This window comes from Fusarium odoratissimum, assembly GCF_000260195.1.
Source record: "Fusarium odoratissimum NRRL 54006 unplaced genomic scaffold supercont1.10, whole genome shotgun sequence".
NCBI classification, from domain to species: Eukaryota; Fungi; Ascomycota; class Sordariomycetes; order Hypocreales; family Nectriaceae; genus Fusarium; species Fusarium odoratissimum.
In genome coordinates, this window is record NW_022158696.1 from 1,437,188 (window position 1) to 1,453,295 (window position 16,108).

Consider the following 16,108-nt stretch of genomic DNA (forward strand, 5'->3'; position numbering starts at 1 on the left):
GACCCGCTTGTCTCCGCCCCGGACCATCCATGGCTGTTTTTCAACACCACCTTTACATACCACGGATCCAATACCACGCCTCGATTTGACGAAAGACCAAACCCGGTGCAGCCCCAAAATCAGCTAAGCCGTTTCACTCCTTTATCGCACCCCTCGCCTATTGTATTCGTAATTTTGTCGAGCTCTTTTTTATCTTTATATAGAAGTACCCATTCCCTTCCCTCTCCCTTCATGCCTCGGCGTGATACCAGTGACCAAGAAGTCCGCCTTCTGCAAGGTCACAATCGATCGTCTACAGACTCGGATTCTTCAACATCATCTAGCGACGATACCACATGCGAACCAGGCCCATCTTCGACTGCCAGACCAAACGTTGTTGGCGCCCGTGGCACCGCCGACCATCCGAGCGACGCTTCCGATCTTGACACGAAGCGCCACGATCCTAAGAATACAAAGATCCATAGTGACAGCGAGTGGTTGGAATTGGACAATATGGATCCCAATGACCTTCGCCGTCCTCATTACCATCGTCATGGCGATGGTAAATCTGGAACTCCTCTCCTTTACAAGGAAGATGACCCAGAGCGCGGCCGCGCTGGTTACCCGCCTCCTAATGATGGATCAAAGGGGTCAAGGGAGTCCAGCGAAGACGATCTCCCATATCATCCCAGAGAATCAATGGGAAGACCAAGTCTCAGTCGGCGATCAACAATGCGCAGTCGAAGCCCTCAAACCGCCGCCGCTGTTGCCGAAGATTCGACCAAGAAGAGGTACACGTACGCAGGATTCTTCCTCATTATCAGTCTGATCGCATTCTGCGTTCAGACAGAGCTGAGCGCATACATCCAACACGACCTTGGCTGGGACAAGGCTTACTGTATGATGTACTTTACACACGGTTCTTGGGTTGTGTTATGGCCAGTTCAGCTCCTTATTTTGCGCTTCCAGAAGCGCGATGTACCATGGCCAGTATTCTGGAAGCGACATAAACAGCAATTACGCACCACCGCCATTATGATCGAAAAGCAGACCTTGGATGTATTTCATATATCGATTCAACATCGCGCGCGACCCGTTCGTTATTTTGTTCGATTCACTGCCATCATTACCTGCTCACTGACCGTCGCTGGTTTGAGTTGGTACATTGCCGTTAGTCTGACAACGCCGTCGGATCTGACGGCCATTTACAATTGCTCCGCCTTCTTCGCATACGTATTTTCCGTTCCACTTCTTCGCGAGCCCCTTCGACTCGACAAGTCGGTTGCTGTTCTGATCGCTATTGGCGGTGTCCTCGTCGTTGCTTATGGTGACACTAAGGAGGGAGGCGAGAGTGTCGAGGCCGGAAACCGATTCCTTGGCAATCTCGTGATTGGCGTTGGTTCAGTTCTGTATGGTCTGTACGAGGTCTTGTACAAGCGCTATGCTTGCCCACCCGAGGGCTGTTCACCTGGTAGGGGTATGATCTTTGCCAACACCTTCGGTTCTTTGATTGGGCTCTTCACTCTCACGGTGCTCTGGCTTCCTCTCCCAATTCTCGACTGGCTCAACATTGAAAAGTTCGAGATCCCAGCGGCTTCTACGTGCTGGCTCATTCTACTCGCGGTGCTTTCCAATGCCACTTTCAGCGGTTCATTCCTCGTTCTTATCTCGCTGACTTCGCCCGTCCTGTCGTCAGTGGCTGCGCTGCTCACCATCTTCATTGTTGCCATTGTGGACTGGATGATTACCGGCGAGCCCTTGAGCTTTGCTGCCATTGTTGGAGGCGCCATGATCATTGTCGCATTCTTGGGCCTGACTTGGAGCACGTATCGAGAGATGAAGGAGCATGCAGCGATGGAGCCTGTCCCAGACTTTTCGGACAGCGACAAGGATGGCGACATCGATAGTGACGAAGATTAGACTTTGTGTATTCAACATGGCGTTATGGGTTTCAGGGAACGGCTGGGGACTAGGTTCTGGCGGTATGTCTATTGTGTACAGACTTTACCAGCTGCTTTGTGCATTTAGAGGCGTTGGATTTAGGGTTCATCTACAAGAAGCCTGGGAGGCTGAAGGTTTACCAACGATCCTGCTACTTGGACCGATATAGTCGTGGATGAGTGATAGATTTCATATTCTACCAAGATAGAGCATCATGTAGATAAATTGTAATCAACCTCATCCACGCCAGTTTACTGTCTCTCAGATCTCTTCCTGTGTAGCTTGATAGGAACCCAGATTCTGTGGCCTCATTGGAATTGGGGCCATATCATAAAAGTGCTAATAGAGTTGCAAGGTAACCATAGAATTGTTCGAAATCCAGTGAACTTTGGCATCATAAGATGCTGCCCTATTAATCATAAACCTGACCTGGCTTTGTCAATCTTCCAGTCGCATAACTATGACTCTTCCACCATAGTTTGTTCATCACTACTTTCAATATCATCCTTGACAAATACACCCTCGCTCTCTTCTCTCCACCCATTTGACCCATTAATATGGTCATCGTAAGTATTCATCTTCCACACTCCTTCTGCAGGGGTATCACCCGTTTCAAACACCTTCAGCTTCTGCCAGCCCGGTTGAGGAACAGTTTCCAGCATCTGACGCACAAGCAATGCGTAAGACGTATCGCACTCAAGCCACAAGTCGGACAGGTTCACCCGTGAAAGACTACTGCTCTCCCAGAAATCACGATTCTTGGGCATCAGCTGTACATAGAGATGCTCCACGGGTGGGCAATTAGGGATGAGATGGTCAGAAATATGATGAGAAAGGGGGAATGTGGCGATGTAGGATAACGAATGAAGGTTTGCACATAGAACATCGAAGGAAGGATCCGAAGAGTCAAAGATTGCAGGAAGAAGAGTAGCTGCTGAGTAGTGAAAGAATTCGTAGGTTGAATAGACTGGGGCGAAGGATCCTTCATTGACGAGGACTGAGCTCCAGTCTCTGATATGGAACAAGTCACAGGGGATGCGATTCGTTGGTCCCGGAATATGCGAGGGCAGAATCTGTACTCTTTTAGACTCGGCGATGCTTCGTGATGGTCGTGATAATGATAGAACATAGTAGGTGCTGTTGAAAGCCCAGTGACTCGACAAATCGACAGTTCGGCTCAAAAGCGAAGCGAGAATGTCTATTGAGCTGATCATGGTGATTCTTGAGGGATCAATGACATCAAAGATAGTATGCCAAAGCCAGTTGTTATCCCAAAAACACTGCGCCCTGTCTTCCTCAGTCCTTGTGTCACTACCCTCGGCGTCTCGGTCCTCTTGATTCAGAACAGACCATAACAAATTCCAGGACATGGGCGTCTCCGGCTGATGAGATACAGGAGGCAGAACACCCCAGAATTGACCATCCGGATATCGATTCTGGCCTGATCCGAGAGGAAGATCGATCAGGATAGTGAAGTTCTCAACGGAGGATGATAGGTTGTTTCTTCGGATGAAATTCAGGACCTCAATTTGTGATGCGACATCTTGTGCGACTGGCTTGTAAAATCGCCAAAACGGCCAAACGACATAACGGAAGAGTATTTTCATCACAGAACTTCTCCAGAGACGACATACCAAAGAAGCGTTCTTGAGGGGTGTATTTGGACCGGATGATACCGGCCTGTTGAGCTTTGCAGGGTCAAGATAAATGCGCCTTTGTAAATCAGATTCAGAGTCAAGAAAGCTGAGGATGTGAGCCACGAGCTCGTTTGGAAGATTTTGCATATTTAGCGAGGCCATGGTTCAGTCTGGGACATGTTTTGTTTGATTGCGGCCAAAACAAAAACAGGTTGGAGTTGCATTTTGGAGAGTCAGGAGTTTCTGCAAGTCGTTGTTTAGAAGGAGTACGACGATCTGATGACGGACTAGGATTACCCCACGTCACGTCACCAATAACTTCGGATACAGTGCAGCAACTCGGATTCGCTTGGGTATCCTGGGGAATAATGATAATTTGATTGGGTGTTTGTAGATCGAGACTGTGCGTCTGAAGAATGCAACTTGTAAGATGAGCTAGCCTATGAGAAGACTTATTGGAGCCTTATAAAACAAATATACATCAGTGTTAATATGCATGTGCTGTTTCATATCCATGCAAGGATCCAAACGGATACTAGTCGGACGTATCAAGTGTTTGTAAGTGACTACAAGGAATTGTTTATGCCCTCCCTACGGCTATCAGAATACAAGCAGCGGACTGTGCAACAGTAAACGCCTTTTGAATCTTGTTTATTGCAAGTACCCGTCTTTATTCTACCTTACCTTGTCACTTCAATTTATTCTGACGATGCTTTGTCTTGTGAACTTGCATGAAAGGGACATTGGATTTCCTATGACAAGGTGAATAATATCCATACTCAAAGGTATCGTTTAAGAACTCACATGAAGTCAAAGGGTCTGATACTATATTGCTACTTTGATTATCCCCTTTTGCCAAAGCGAGTCCTTGATAAATGGACCACGGCGCATAGGAACATCAATGTTGTGCTCTTGTGCGGTCCGTATCCGATACAAACGAGTCTATCTATATACGAATTGATATCAGATGTTAATAGCTGCGTGAAGAGGTGAGCTACCTGATTTGCGGAATGGATGCTTAGGATAGGAGACGCTTGATTCTGTCCTGACCCCCAGAGACTTATCATGCAGAAAATGAAGGTAATTCAACTCCATTGCACACTTGATGAGTTTTATAAAGCTTAGGGCATTCTTCAGAACCAAGAGTATTTGCAACATCTAACGGAGGCAAGGTAAGTTAATGTTCCTCAAGGAATCTGCTCCTTCCGTTTGGATTGTTTATTGTTTTCTCTCCTTGCCTTCCTCCGATTGCCAGCCCTTGACAGGTACATGGCAGTGTCACTCCTTCTAGTAGGTTGCTGCCTCAAACTCTGCGATAAATGCCCGGGCTTCTTATGAATGTCTAAACAATTTCTCACTTTACTATCCATTAATTTACCAACACTCAAAATGGCGGCGATTGTTGAGGGCAGCCTGGATTCCCTGCTGACAGGGGATCTTTCTGATTTTACACAGCAAAGAGCTGCTATCCTCGAGCCGGCCTACAAGTCTTATCTCATATCCACAGATTTTCGTGAAGATTCACCCCGTCCCTCTTCGACATACCTGCTTCCATCATCCGAGGTTGTTGTCTTGATTTCGCGCTGCCCTGAGACTGAAGCTGCAACCGACCTGCACATCACCAAACTATCAGACACCTTTGCGGACAACTTCATAGGATACTGCCCCGAAGAGAAATGTGTGGTGTTCAAGGGTGAAAGAGGGTTGATAGACGACTTCATAGACTTCACCGAGTCAGTCGCAGGTGAAAAGGAAGTCACGGTGATCCTGAAGGCCCCAGAACAAATTCGACTACCTCTTGGCGGTCTAGAACATGGCCTCAAGTATGAGGAATTTGTGGCTCGTGTTGAAGTTCTCGAGTGCGCTCTATGGATTGGAAACTCGCCGAGCGGTATGTACTACTCCTCTTCCCTGTGCAAGAAAAGACGAGGCTCTCAAGCACTGGGGAGATAGAAGTACTCTGAGAAAGTGCCACTCAACTTACCCGACACTTTCATCACTTGTTCTCGACACCCAAGACCGAGCCTCCATCTTTACTATATCCCTTGAGCCTTGCCGATCTGTTAACACTCATATACTGACTTTGTTCAAAGAACAGGAAGAAGGCGGAATCTGTTTCACCAAACTTGCTACAGACCCTAAGCTTCCCGAGCCAGTCACATCCAAACGAGTGCCAACACCTGACTATGTCCACGTCACAGATGACAACAGTCTCAGTCTTGAAGGGCTTTCAAACATAAACTCAACCAACATCAGGAGCCCAATGACGGGTGCCTCATCCCCTTTGTCCGATCCTCCACCATCTCCTTTGATTCACACTCCGTCATCTCCTCTATCTGACCCTCCCTCTGATATCGATGAAATTTCATTGCACAACTGGGACGACTTACATGCGTTGTCTTCTTCGTCTGAGGGTGGCGAGACCCCTCCCTCGCTCCGGGAGTGGGAATAAAAGTCACTATCAAGCTCGGTTGGAACGAAACACAAAGGCTTCTGACTCGATAAGGGAATGGGATGAGAGCGATTTCGCATGTACAAAAACAGCTACTGTGGGAGGGCCAGCTTGGAGGGTGCTACTTCTCGATGACAGTAACAGCTTGTCAGTGGAGTTTCTTCAAGCTGCTTTAATATCCAGAAAATATGACCAAAAGGCGCAAACCGCACCACTAGTTTAAGGTCTCAAATTATCATCCACTCACTTCGCCTCGTAGCATTGCAAAGAAGAAAATTGAAGTGAAAGCAATTAAGCTCTATGTTCATTCATGTGTAGTGTAGTGTAGTATCTAGGTAGATTATGTGTAAGATCGTAGTCTAAACGCCAGCCAATGCCAAGTATTAAATCCAAAGTTCTAAGGAGGGAAAGAATAAGAATGTCCGCTATCCAAAAAGCCTCATATGCATCTCATAAAATCGTAGAGTTGCGCCGTTTACTTCTTGAGACCGCAGTCAGAAGGGTTGGCGTGGTAGACCTGGGCGTTGATGCGGCCGAGCTTGACAGCCTGGCCGTTTGTGAGGGCGTTCATGGCATCGAGTCCAATGTTGAAGCCAGAGGCAGCGTGGTCGATAGCGAGGACGTTGATCTTCTTGCCCTTGTACTCGAGGCGGTAGCAGCCACCACAGTTGGCGGAGTTCCAGCCCTCGATGATGTTGACACCACCGACGTACTTGGTAGGGATGTTGCCCTGAGTCTTCCGGCCATACTTGGTGATGAGACCGTTCTTGCCATCAGAGCAAGAGACAGCAGTCATGGGGCGGGACTTGTCATCGTAGCCAGTGTCGTAGGAGACTGGAATAATTGTTAGTGAGCGAAGACATATTAGAGAATAGTGTGGATAGACTCACCAGTGGTGGCCGAGACGGCGGAGGTGAGAGCAAGAGCAGAGAGGACACCGGACAGCTTCATGTTGGCGGTTGTTGTTGGGTTGTTCGTGTGTAAGTGAAGAGGAAAGTAGTGGTGGTGTTGAGGAGTGTTTGGCTGGAAGCTTGAAGAGGATGAGAGTGGTTGATTGTTGTTGAGAGTGATGATACAAGAAAAGAATAGAAATCTGGACGAGACTGAAGGCTCTTCTTATATCTGAGTTCTCACAACGATCTCTAAGAAATCGAACGAACGAACCATGCATCTAACGTTACCCATCACGGCCCTCGGGTGATCAGCCTCTCCACAGCCAAATCGAGGACACCACCAGGAAGGCTGGAGGCTGGACAAACCTAGATTGTCTCCATATAGCGTCATAGCTGGCATTGAATAGCAGATGGACTATCACAACCCGGCCGAGAAGCTACCCAAGCTCCATTCGTATTGACCGTCTCCAGGTGCCATCGCTGCCAAAGTTGGCTTTAGCAACGGATGCCAGAGCAAGGCTAGGCCACGCCGTATGCTATTTCGAGGAGCGGATACAGAAGCTAGAGCCTAAAGGTAGGACGCGGCGTGCGGAAAGGTTGCTCGCATTACAGTTGACTATAGACAGGCCCAGAACCTAAGATCCAGAATATTTCCCGTCATACAGGGGGGTGTAGGGGTTGATTTCTGCCGGTCATGGCCCCCATTTTGGGGCGTTGTGGGGTAACGTTGGGTTGTTTCTGGCGAGGAATACCTCGTATTCTTGAGCTCAGCTTGAAGCTAGTGTCGTCCTGTGAACAGCACGACGTAACGTAGCCCCAGCGCATTGAAGAGGCTCAGGCTCACTAAGATCTGTAATATCATAGTAAGGCTACACTAAGGTTATCATGATGACCTTGTTACGGAAAGGCCGGTCATAGCTCTGGCCTTACTTTGGTAATACTTTACTGTTGAAGACTCAATGTTGAATAATTAGTCTCACGGATTAGTATATCACCTCGTTCGACCGACGTGCCGAACCAGTGATCCCATGACCTCACCGCCGAATAGCTGCATCGTCTATTCACGACTAGTCACGTCTTTTCAACAAGCATGACTGATCTCAAGGGTCCTGCCTGTCTGTCTCAGACTAGTCTTGCTCGTATTCCTCCCTGCGTTGTCGATGCATCAAAGAACCGTCAATAACTGGAAGCCCAAAGAGGAATTAATTGACAGTATGGTCTGGGCTATTGACGTTGTATTGCATCGTGAAAACAACAAAAACACCAGGCCAAGAACATCGGATTGTGGATCGATAAAAAAAACTCCGCAAATGGGAGTTTTAGCAACATGGATGATCCCATGGGGCATCAAGAGAACACGAGAATTTGAACGTCATGGGCTCAGCGATCTTCCTTGACAAAAAGACCTCAAGGATCCATTGTTCAAGTGCCGGAATTTCCGGCACTGGTGCAGTTACGAGACGGATCCAGGATCTGGTCCTGTTCTGCTTGTGCCCGAGAAGTGAATCCGACGTGAGAACCCGTGATGCACTATTGACATTGACATCATGGTGGTGAGATGCCAATTGAGGTCCTGTGCTATTTTGGGATATGGAGCTTGGATGTTCTGGAAGCCTCTGAGTAGTGGGCTGTCGGCATAGCCGGTTGGGTTGGGGTCACTTGTTGACGGAAAACACCATCGAAATGCTAAAGGCTGGGAGTGTGTCACTTATTGAATAGCTCCATGAGACAACTGATCTCCAAATACTATTCAAGTTAGGATAGTGCATGTAACTTCAGCTAGAATGTCAGATCATGAGAAATAATTCGCCCAGAGGCTGGATCGTCAAGATTGACGTATTCTTTGACAGGGTATGCCAGTTTGCACAGCAGTGGACTTACTAAAGCCAAGTAATGCATACACGGATTTCTACAATCTTCAAGATTTCTCTACTAAGCAAACTGAGGCCCACAAACATACAGGTCGCAAACAATGCGTTGGGCAGAGACAACGGTGCAGCATCGTATCCGTTAACGTCAGATATAGAGGATCAAGCTGAGCCTCATAAAGGAAGTCAAGGATGCAAAAAGAGTGGCTCTTCTCGTATCGAAAAACTACATCAAGGCAACAAACATATTCCTTATGCATAACGGCTCAGATAAGATTATCACCAGCAGACTTATAACCCGATGGCCCGATGCAAACCACTCCGATATCCCAGCGCAGCGCAGCTCAGACCATTCAGTGTCCAAATTTAGCTATCAGGATCCCTTCAGCAAACTCTCTTATCGACCAATAGATAGCCTCTCGATAGATGAATCCAACCCCGCCGCAACAGTTCTGGACTGAAGAGCCAGAGTATTTTACCCCGCCAAAAGCCATTCACTCTGCTGATGTTGAAGCAAATTTTCAGTAATAGGGCGCCCAAACCGCATGTTTTTTTGCTCATGTGGTGGAGAGCTCCGTCATCGGGGAGATTTTGACCATCATGTCAGTCACAGTAATAGACGTTTCCACTATCGGCGAGACTTCCTCTGATGTGACATTTCATTCTTGAGTCTGCAATTCGAATTCCTCTGTCGTGAGGAGTCAGAAAAGGTCGTTGGAGTTGTACTAGCCCCGATTTGCTTCGCGCCGTTAGACCCTCTCCTCGCTATCTTGTCTCAAAACTTTCCTCCCAGTAACAAGCTCCAGTTCCGAACTTCGGCATACACTACAGCAAGCAGCAGCAGCAGCAGTCATGGAATCATTCATCATCAAGACCCCCAGCTCCAGCGCAAACATTGGCCCTGGCTTTGATGTCATTGGCCTTGCTCTGTCCGTCTACCTTGAGCTTCATGTAACCATCGATCGGTCAAAGACAAAGTCCGAGCACCCGCTCAACTGCAAGATCACATACGAGGGAGAGGGCGAGGATGAGATCAGCCTTGACCCCCAGGTCAACCTTATCACACGTGTAGCGCTCTATGTCCTGCGCTGCAACGACCAGAGGGCGTTCCCCGTTGAGACCCACGTGCATGTCAAGAACCCTATTCCTCTAGGTCGTGGCCTTGGTAGCTCAGGTGCCGCTGTTGTTGCTGGCGTTGCTCTGGGCAAGGAAGTTGGAGGATTGAAGCACCTCGACAATGACCGACTATTTGACTACTGTCTCATGATTGGTAAAACTAACCCTCCGATCGACTCAATTACACGCTAACCGCAATTCCAGAGAGACATCCTGACAATGTCGGAGCCGCCCTCTACGGAGGTTTTGTCGGAACATATCTCAAGCCCTTGACTCCCGAAGACGTTGCCCGAACCGAAATTCCGCTTAGTGAAGTTCTACCTGCGCCAGCCGGAGGTGAGGACACGGGCAAGAAGCCACCGAACCCTCCCTACGGAATTGGTCACCATATCAAGTTCCCATGGGCCAAGGAGATCAAGGCTGTTGCTATTATCCCTGACTTCCAGGTTGCTACACATGCTGCACGAGGAGTGCTACCTGCGAACTACACTCGTCCCGATGTGGTATGCCAAACCCCGAATGTCTCGTTATGATGAAGCTAATCCACGGCCTTAGGTCTTCAACCTGCAGAGAATTGCCCTTCTGCCCGTCGCCCTGGGCCAGTCCCCTCCCGATCCCGAGCTCATCCATCTTGCCATGCAAGACAAGATTCACCAACCCTACCGCCAGACTCTCATCCCCGGTCTGACCGAGATCGTCGAAACAATGTCTCCCAAGACCGACGAAGGCTTCCTCGGTGTCTGTCTATCTGGTGCTGGTCCTACCATTCTGGCTCTTGCTACGCACAACTTTGAGGCTATCGCCGCTAAGATTATCGCTAAGCTGCGAGAACACAACGAGAAGAAGGATCTACCGTGCCAATGGATGGTGCTTGAACCCGCGGAGGGTACCCATGTCATTCGCTCATGAGTATGAAATTGTGAAAACAAATACCATGAGAGGAAGCAAGATGACCTTGCAATCAAAACCGTGGCTGGGGTTGCATAGACATGTGTATCACGTAAAAGGAATTATGTTTGGCTGGCAAACTTCTGAGAAACGAGGATAGAGGGTCACGCCAAGGTATGGAGTATGTGAGAACGATTCAATGAAATAACGCAATAAAAGGGAGATTTAGATATAAATTTTAATTCGACTTATGAAAATGGTAGGCGGGCTAGATATATTGTATACGTGATATCTTGAACCAGGCCACGTAACTCGCATCGTGGTCGTTATGAAGTTCCAGATAGGTAGGACTGAATGTCATCATGAGATATGTATTTTTAAAGTATAAACAGAATAAACTTAGAAAAACCTTCAAATACAAGGATCCTGCAATGCTAGCATTCCATTCTCTGAAAAAAGGAACATCAGCCGAATATCTCGTGCGGCTATAGGTTAGTTCCGCTTCGGGATATGTGAACAGCCATTTCCGTTACAATAAGATAGTTACATACTAGCTGCTCAATACTGGGGAGCTGAATATCGATATTCAATTGAGGTGATAGGAATTTCGATTTGATTCATAAACACCCTGAGCTCTGCTTGATGCGATGTTCAGAAACCAGTATGGGTGAGTTGGCTTTCTGTCCATGTACAACCATTGGCTGGCCCATATCAATTCACAGCCACTTCATGATTCTATCAACCGAACCGGAAACTATCCCGTTGTTTTCCAGATTGAGGGGAAGGTTTCCACCGATCTCGGCGGGTATTACCATCTTTTTGTCTCGATAGGCCGAACCGTTGCCTTTCCCCAACTCCAAGACTATAGTTTCGCTGTAACCTACCCCGAAGAACCGAGGTTTGGCTTGCATGACGGCAAATGCGTGCTTATAATAAACAATGTCCTCAGCGAACCCCTCACGAGTTGATAATTCCTCTGTTCTTCTTAATTCATTTGTGACATAGAAATCACTGCCAAAAATGTCTGCTCCTCCGCCCAAGGGTATCTACGTGCCCGTTCCCACGTTCTTCGCTTCTAAGAAGACTGCCAACTACAACGCTATTACCCCTCCCATCGATATTGAAACACAGGTCGCTCATTCTGTCTACCTGGCCAAGAATGGAATCAAGGGTCTAGTCGTTCTCGGTAGCACAGGCGAAGCTGTTCATATTCACCCTAGAGATCGCCACGCCATTCTCAGTGGTATCAAGGCTGGTCTCGAGAAGGAGGGTTTCAAGGATTACCCTATCATTGCGGGCACAGCGACAAACAGCGTTGAAGAGACTGTTGAACAACTCAAGGATGCTCAAAAGTCGGGTTCCCAATGGGGATTGTGTCTCGTTCCTGGGTACAATGCCGGTGCAGTTACACAAGAGGGTATCATCCAATGGTTCACTGCTGTTGCTGACCAAAGTCCCATTCCTGTCATGATGTAAGCCGTCTCGACCCAATTATACCAAAACCCCGGACTAACCAGATTGCTCAGCTACCATTACCCCGGAGTCTCAAACAACGTCAAAGTTGCACCTTCGACATATGCCACACTTGCAAAGCACTCTAACATTGTCGGTTGCAAGCTCTCTCATGGAGATGTCTCCGTAGCTGCGCAGGTTGCTTCAAACCCATCCATCGATCACACCCACTTCCACTGTTTCACAGGCCTCGGTCAACAGCTCCTACCTGTTATTTCAGTTGGCTTTGCCGGCGCTATTGATGGCTCAGCAGGCTTTTTCCCCAAGTCACTGGTGCGACTCTTCGAGCTGTCGTCCAAGACCCAGCCCACAGATGCCGAGATCCAGGAGCGAAGACTACTCCAGTTCAAGGTTAGCTCAATGGAGGAGCTTGTGGTCAAGTTTGGTACTGTGGGTATCAAGGATGCTATTAGCAGACTGAGAGGCTTTGGAGACACAGACGGTACGAGGTTGCCGCTCGTGGGTGGTATTCCCGGTGGTGATGCTGAGTGGGCGAAGTGGAAAGGAGTCATTGGTGCTGTTGATGAGGTTGAGAAGTCGCTATAAGCACTTAAAAGTATAGAATAAAGAGGAGAATAAACTTCAAACATAAGGATCAGAATCAGTAGACAAACCAACTTTAGAACTGTGTGATCTTGCACCATCATCTTGTTCATAGCATCTAATTCACTGGTTCATGGACAAACTTCATAGGTCCAGACTTGCGACTGAGCTCTTATCAAATAACCGGGCGAATGGTTTAGTGGTATAATACTCCCTTAGCATAATTCGACCGAATAGTCTGGGAGTGGTCCAGGGTTCGATTCCCTGTTCGTCCATTGCAGGTGGTTAGATTCCACCGTATCTCCTCTTTTTGCAATCAAAGCAACTTTTATCTTTTTATTCATATAACCTTCGAGTTGGCTGATGTGATGCTATTCAAGACAAGTGCTTCTAACAGAAATCCTGCTTCTCTGTGCGGCAAGCTGACGTGTGATAAATGGATAAGGTCGCTGTCAGATTCCGTATCTTGCAGTATTTTGCATAATGAATGCTCACCGAGTCAGCATGCAATGTCGTAAGGAAGCCAGCATAAATCTGGCGAGACCTCCTTGTTATAATGCTCTTTTGTTCCCTTTCTCTGCCTGTTATTCTCTGGTAGAAAATGATTCAATTTGTCGTTGATTCTTCTCAACACTTTCGTTGCTTACACAACTCAGCCGAGTCGCGTTCCCACCAAAACTCCGTGCCTCGGCTCCTTCACTAATCGATAGTGGCATATCTCACAAAAGAGCTTTGAACTTTTCAAGGGGCAATTAACCTCAGGGCCTTGGACACTCACTACCTACGGCATCCTCGGCGTTCGTCACAGGCTTCCTTGATTGGCAAGTCACCGTCGCACGAGATAGCGCGGGTTTTTATTAACCGCAACCGGTTGAGACAAATACCGACTGAATCCCATCCTTTCATCCCTCAGGGTTATCGCGAACACCACAATCGCTCATCATGGCCGGCGCAAATAAGAAAATGTTTGGGCTTTCCCATGTGGTTCCTGTCATCATGCCTCTCGCTCTAGGTTCTGCTGGATATGCTGCCTATCGGGTCAATTGGGGTCCTCTGATTAAGGCTTTCCTCACAGGACCTGGCCGGACGTCGCGGATCCTGTTGCTGTTGTTCGTCGTGTTCAACTGGAAGAGCATGCCCTTTGCTTGGACTGTAAGTCTCGATGGTCTCTTCTGGCTTTAGTATAACACCCTGACACTCTATAGTACCGAGTCTTCTACGTGATCTTCTACCATACCTTCTGGCGCAAATCGCCAAATCTTGGACCCGAAGCCCTCTTCAAACCCATGATCTCTACCACCCACGCCCCTCTTCTCGAGATCGACTACAACTTACACAAGTCTAATTCGACCTATTTCGCCGATCTCGACGTCTCACGATCTCACCTTGTTACATATCTCTGCCGCGCATCCTATATTACACTCGCCCAAAACACCAAGACGAAGATTGTCCTAGATCCCAAGACCGATAAGCCTATCAAGGGCCAGATGAGCATCATACTTGGTGCTGTCGAGTGCAGCTTCAAGCGCGAGATCCCTGCGTATAAAAGCTTCGAGATGTGGAGTCGCATTCTATGCTGGGACCGCAAGTGGTTATACATCGTGACACATTACATCCCCAAGGGAGCTGCTAAGCCAACATCATGGCTTGACCCCACGTTCAAGAAGGTTTCTGCGCGAGGCCCTCAAGATGCTGCCGGTGGATGGGAGAAGAAGATCTATGCTACGGCCATAAGCAAGTACGTTTTCAAGTTGGGTCGCTTTACTGTGAACCCAGCCATCATGCTTGGCGGCGCCTCTGGTCTACTACCTGAGCGACCTGGAGGTTGGACATCTGGTGAACAGCAACTCGGCGATCTTTCTGCTGATGTCTCAGATGTGGACTTGGATGTCCCTGGAGAATGGGATTGGCGACGTGTTGAGGCGCAGCGACGTAAGGGTATGGAGTACGCAAAGCACTTCCAGGAGCTCGATAACTTGCATGACTTGTTTGATGGAGGCAATGAAGGCGCTCTTGGCAAATTCACACCCTAAATCAAGCGAGATAGAATGTGTCAGACCAGACAAAGTTGGATAAATAGAACTAGAACATATACGTGGGCAGCAACCCGTCCTTAGATATCGGCGTTGTATAGACGGATCGTCAGAGCTAGAAGGAAAACAGGGTGGTATCTTGAGTGCCTCATCGGTAGGCACCTTTAATGAATATATGACGCTTGAAGACGGCATCGAAGGCTACCAAGACGTAGACTAGAAGATCATGAAAAAAATCTCTTAGGTCGTTATCCCAGCCTCAATACATTGTTCAGTCGAACATACGGAGGGAGTATGAAAGATTTTTAAGTGGATTTCTTTGCAAATCGTCCATAAGAAAGTATGGTAGGTCGGCTCCGTTGAACAGAAGACAAAAGGCCTCGCAGCCTAGATTAAGTTCAATATCACATCAAAAGATCAACAGTCAAAGTGGCAGCTACTATCTATCTTGGCATCGACACCCGTCCCCTAAACGAGAAGTTTGAAGTTTTTCAGTTGACATAATTTGGTGGTCCACAACGTCAGGTTTTCTGACTCGGTGCTTGACTCTATGTTTGGTCATCATCACAAAAACTTCAACCCATCTCATCCAGGTTCGAGTCTCTCCCAAAGAGGGGAACTTCCAGCGAAGTTTAGAGTGTAAAAAAGGAAAAGACCGTCACCCAAAGGTCAACGGGATGCCGGCCCCTCGCATCAAGAATGAGCCCCATCGAGTAACCCAGCTTTCGCCGAGCAATCGCATACCTATCAATCTCGACAACAAATCCTCTGCGACCCGATACCACACGCGCGAGCACCAAGCGTCTACCAACCATCAACCTGCCAGACGACTCGTCTGTCGCGAAACCAACCAATCTCTCGGCAGCGGACTCATATCTTCATCCAAGGGGACCGATAGCGGCAGAGAACGCGATTCAGAGCCTTTAACAAACTGATGTAGCGGAGGGCAGGGCCGGTGCAGGACGCGGGCCTGGGTGCAGAAGTCAGCCGCTGTGCTTCTATGGCGGCGCGTTTCCGCAAGCTCCGTCGAAACGAAGATGTCCGGGGACTTTCTCCCAAAGCCAGAAAGAATGCGAGACGCTGCGATAAATCGCAATGTCTCTGTTTGTAAGCTTCGAATGGCGATTTTTTGAGCGAGGGGCGCGGATGAACAGAAGAAAGAAGAAAGAAAAATTGTATCCAGCTCAAGTTGAATTTTTATGCACGAAATGGGGCTGAAGTGTGGCGCTATGAATCAGAGCTCCCA

At 48.1% G+C, this 16,108-nt stretch overlaps 7 protein-coding genes and 1 non-coding gene across 9 annotated transcripts; 6 read left to right on the forward strand and 2 right to left on the reverse strand.

Annotated features, from left to right (window-relative positions):
• Positions 1 to 33: 33 nt before the first annotated feature.
• FOIG_07406 (uncharacterized protein) lies at positions 34 to 2,288 on the forward strand. Its single transcript, XM_031206973.1, has one exon. The coding sequence runs from the start codon at positions 232 to 234 to the stop codon at positions 1,897 to 1,899; it is 1,668 nt and encodes a 555-aa protein (XP_031064092.1). The 5' UTR covers positions 34 to 231; the 3' UTR covers positions 1,900 to 2,288.
• FOIG_07407 (uncharacterized protein) lies at positions 2,098 to 3,824 on the reverse strand. Its single transcript, XM_031206974.1, has one exon. It carries the CDS (start codon positions 3,717 to 3,719, stop codon positions 2,379 to 2,381), a length of 1,341 nt encoding a protein of 446 aa, XP_031064093.1. The 5' UTR covers positions 3,720 to 3,824; the 3' UTR covers positions 2,098 to 2,378.
• A 1,111-nt stretch (positions 3,825 to 4,935) lies between these two features.
• On the forward strand, positions 4,936 to 6,009 carry FOIG_07408 (uncharacterized protein; the record flags this gene model as incomplete). The annotated part of the gene is made up of 2 exons (XM_031206975.1): positions 4,936 to 5,448; positions 5,651 to 6,009. The coding sequence occupies exons 1-2, from the start codon at positions 4,947 to 4,949 to the stop codon at positions 6,007 to 6,009; spliced, it is 861 nt and encodes a 286-aa protein (XP_031064094.1). The 5' UTR covers positions 4,936 to 4,946.
• Positions 5,260 to 8,719, reverse strand: FOIG_07409 (uncharacterized protein). 2 transcript variants are annotated; one of them, XM_031206977.1, is made up of 3 exons: positions 7,833 to 8,610; positions 6,900 to 7,771; positions 5,260 to 6,843 (listed from the first exon to the last, which is right to left on the reverse strand). In XM_031206977.1, exons 2-3 carry the CDS (start codon positions 6,958 to 6,960, stop codon positions 6,485 to 6,487), a joined length of 420 nt encoding a protein of 139 aa, XP_031064096.1. In that variant the 5' UTR covers positions 6,961 to 7,771; positions 7,833 to 8,610; the 3' UTR covers positions 5,260 to 6,484. The 2 variants fall into 2 exon arrangements, with proteins under 2 accessions (XP_031064096.1, XP_031064095.1); XM_031206976.1 differs by having other exon boundaries at positions 6,900 to 8,719.
• Positions 8,720 to 8,779: 60 nt separating this feature from the next.
• FOIG_07410 (homoserine kinase) lies at positions 8,780 to 11,214 on the forward strand. The gene is made up of 3 exons (XM_031206978.1): positions 8,780 to 10,040; positions 10,091 to 10,389; positions 10,442 to 11,214. The coding sequence occupies exons 1-3, from the start codon at positions 9,623 to 9,625 to the stop codon at positions 10,793 to 10,795; spliced, it is 1,071 nt and encodes a 356-aa protein (XP_031064097.1). The 5' UTR covers positions 8,780 to 9,622; the 3' UTR covers positions 10,796 to 11,214.
• Positions 11,215 to 11,660: 446 nt separating this feature from the next.
• Positions 11,661 to 12,998, forward strand: FOIG_07411 (uncharacterized protein). The gene is made up of 2 exons (XM_031206979.1): positions 11,661 to 12,246; positions 12,301 to 12,998. The coding sequence occupies exons 1-2, from the start codon at positions 11,795 to 11,797 to the stop codon at positions 12,830 to 12,832; spliced, it is 984 nt and encodes a 327-aa protein (XP_031064098.1). The 5' UTR covers positions 11,661 to 11,794; the 3' UTR covers positions 12,833 to 12,998.
• Positions 12,999 to 13,014: 16 nt separating this feature from the next.
• On the forward strand, positions 13,015 to 13,104 carry FOIG_07412. The gene has a single exon. It is a non-coding gene; the product is annotated as a tRNA-Ala (tRNA).
• Positions 13,105 to 13,124: 20 nt separating this feature from the next.
• Positions 13,125 to 16,026, forward strand: FOIG_07413 (uncharacterized protein). The gene is made up of 2 exons (XM_031206980.1): positions 13,125 to 13,981; positions 14,035 to 16,026. Exons 1-2 carry the CDS (start codon positions 13,772 to 13,774, stop codon positions 14,860 to 14,862), a joined length of 1,038 nt encoding a protein of 345 aa, XP_031064099.1. The 5' UTR covers positions 13,125 to 13,771; the 3' UTR covers positions 14,863 to 16,026.
• The last annotated feature ends 82 nt before the right edge of the window (positions 16,027 to 16,108 follow it).

Coding starts and splice junctions, on each gene's coding strand:
- FOIG_07406 (XM_031206973.1), top strand. CDS start 232: ATGCCTCGGCGTGATACCAGTGACCAAGAAGTCCGCCTTCTGCAAGGT.
- FOIG_07407 (XM_031206974.1), bottom strand. CDS start 3,719: ATGGCCTCGCTAAATATGCAAAATCTTCCAAACGAGCTCGTGGCTCAC.
- FOIG_07409 (XM_031206976.1), bottom strand. CDS start 6,960: ATGAAGCTGTCCGGTGTCCTCTCTGCTCTTGCTCTCACCTCCGCCGTC. Junction 6,844..6,899: donor CGCCGTCTCGGCCACCACTG/GTGAGTCTATCC, acceptor CAATTATTCCAG/TCTCCTACGACACTGGCTAC.
- FOIG_07410 (XM_031206978.1), top strand. CDS start 9,623: ATGGAATCATTCATCATCAAGACCCCCAGCTCCAGCGCAAACATTGGC. Junction 10,041..10,090: donor TGACTACTGTCTCATGATTG/GTAAAACTAACC, acceptor CCGCAATTCCAG/AGAGACATCCTGACAATGTC. Junction 10,390..10,441: donor ACTACACTCGTCCCGATGTG/GTATGCCAAACC, acceptor CCACGGCCTTAG/GTCTTCAACCTGCAGAGAAT.
- FOIG_07411 (XM_031206979.1), top strand. CDS start 11,795: ATGTCTGCTCCTCCGCCCAAGGGTATCTACGTGCCCGTTCCCACGTTC. Junction 12,247..12,300: donor AGTCCCATTCCTGTCATGAT/GTAAGCCGTCTC, acceptor CAGATTGCTCAG/CTACCATTACCCCGGAGTCT.
- FOIG_07413 (XM_031206980.1), top strand. CDS start 13,772: ATGGCCGGCGCAAATAAGAAAATGTTTGGGCTTTCCCATGTGGTTCCT. Junction 13,982..14,034: donor GCATGCCCTTTGCTTGGACT/GTAAGTCTCGAT, acceptor GACACTCTATAG/TACCGAGTCTTCTACGTGAT.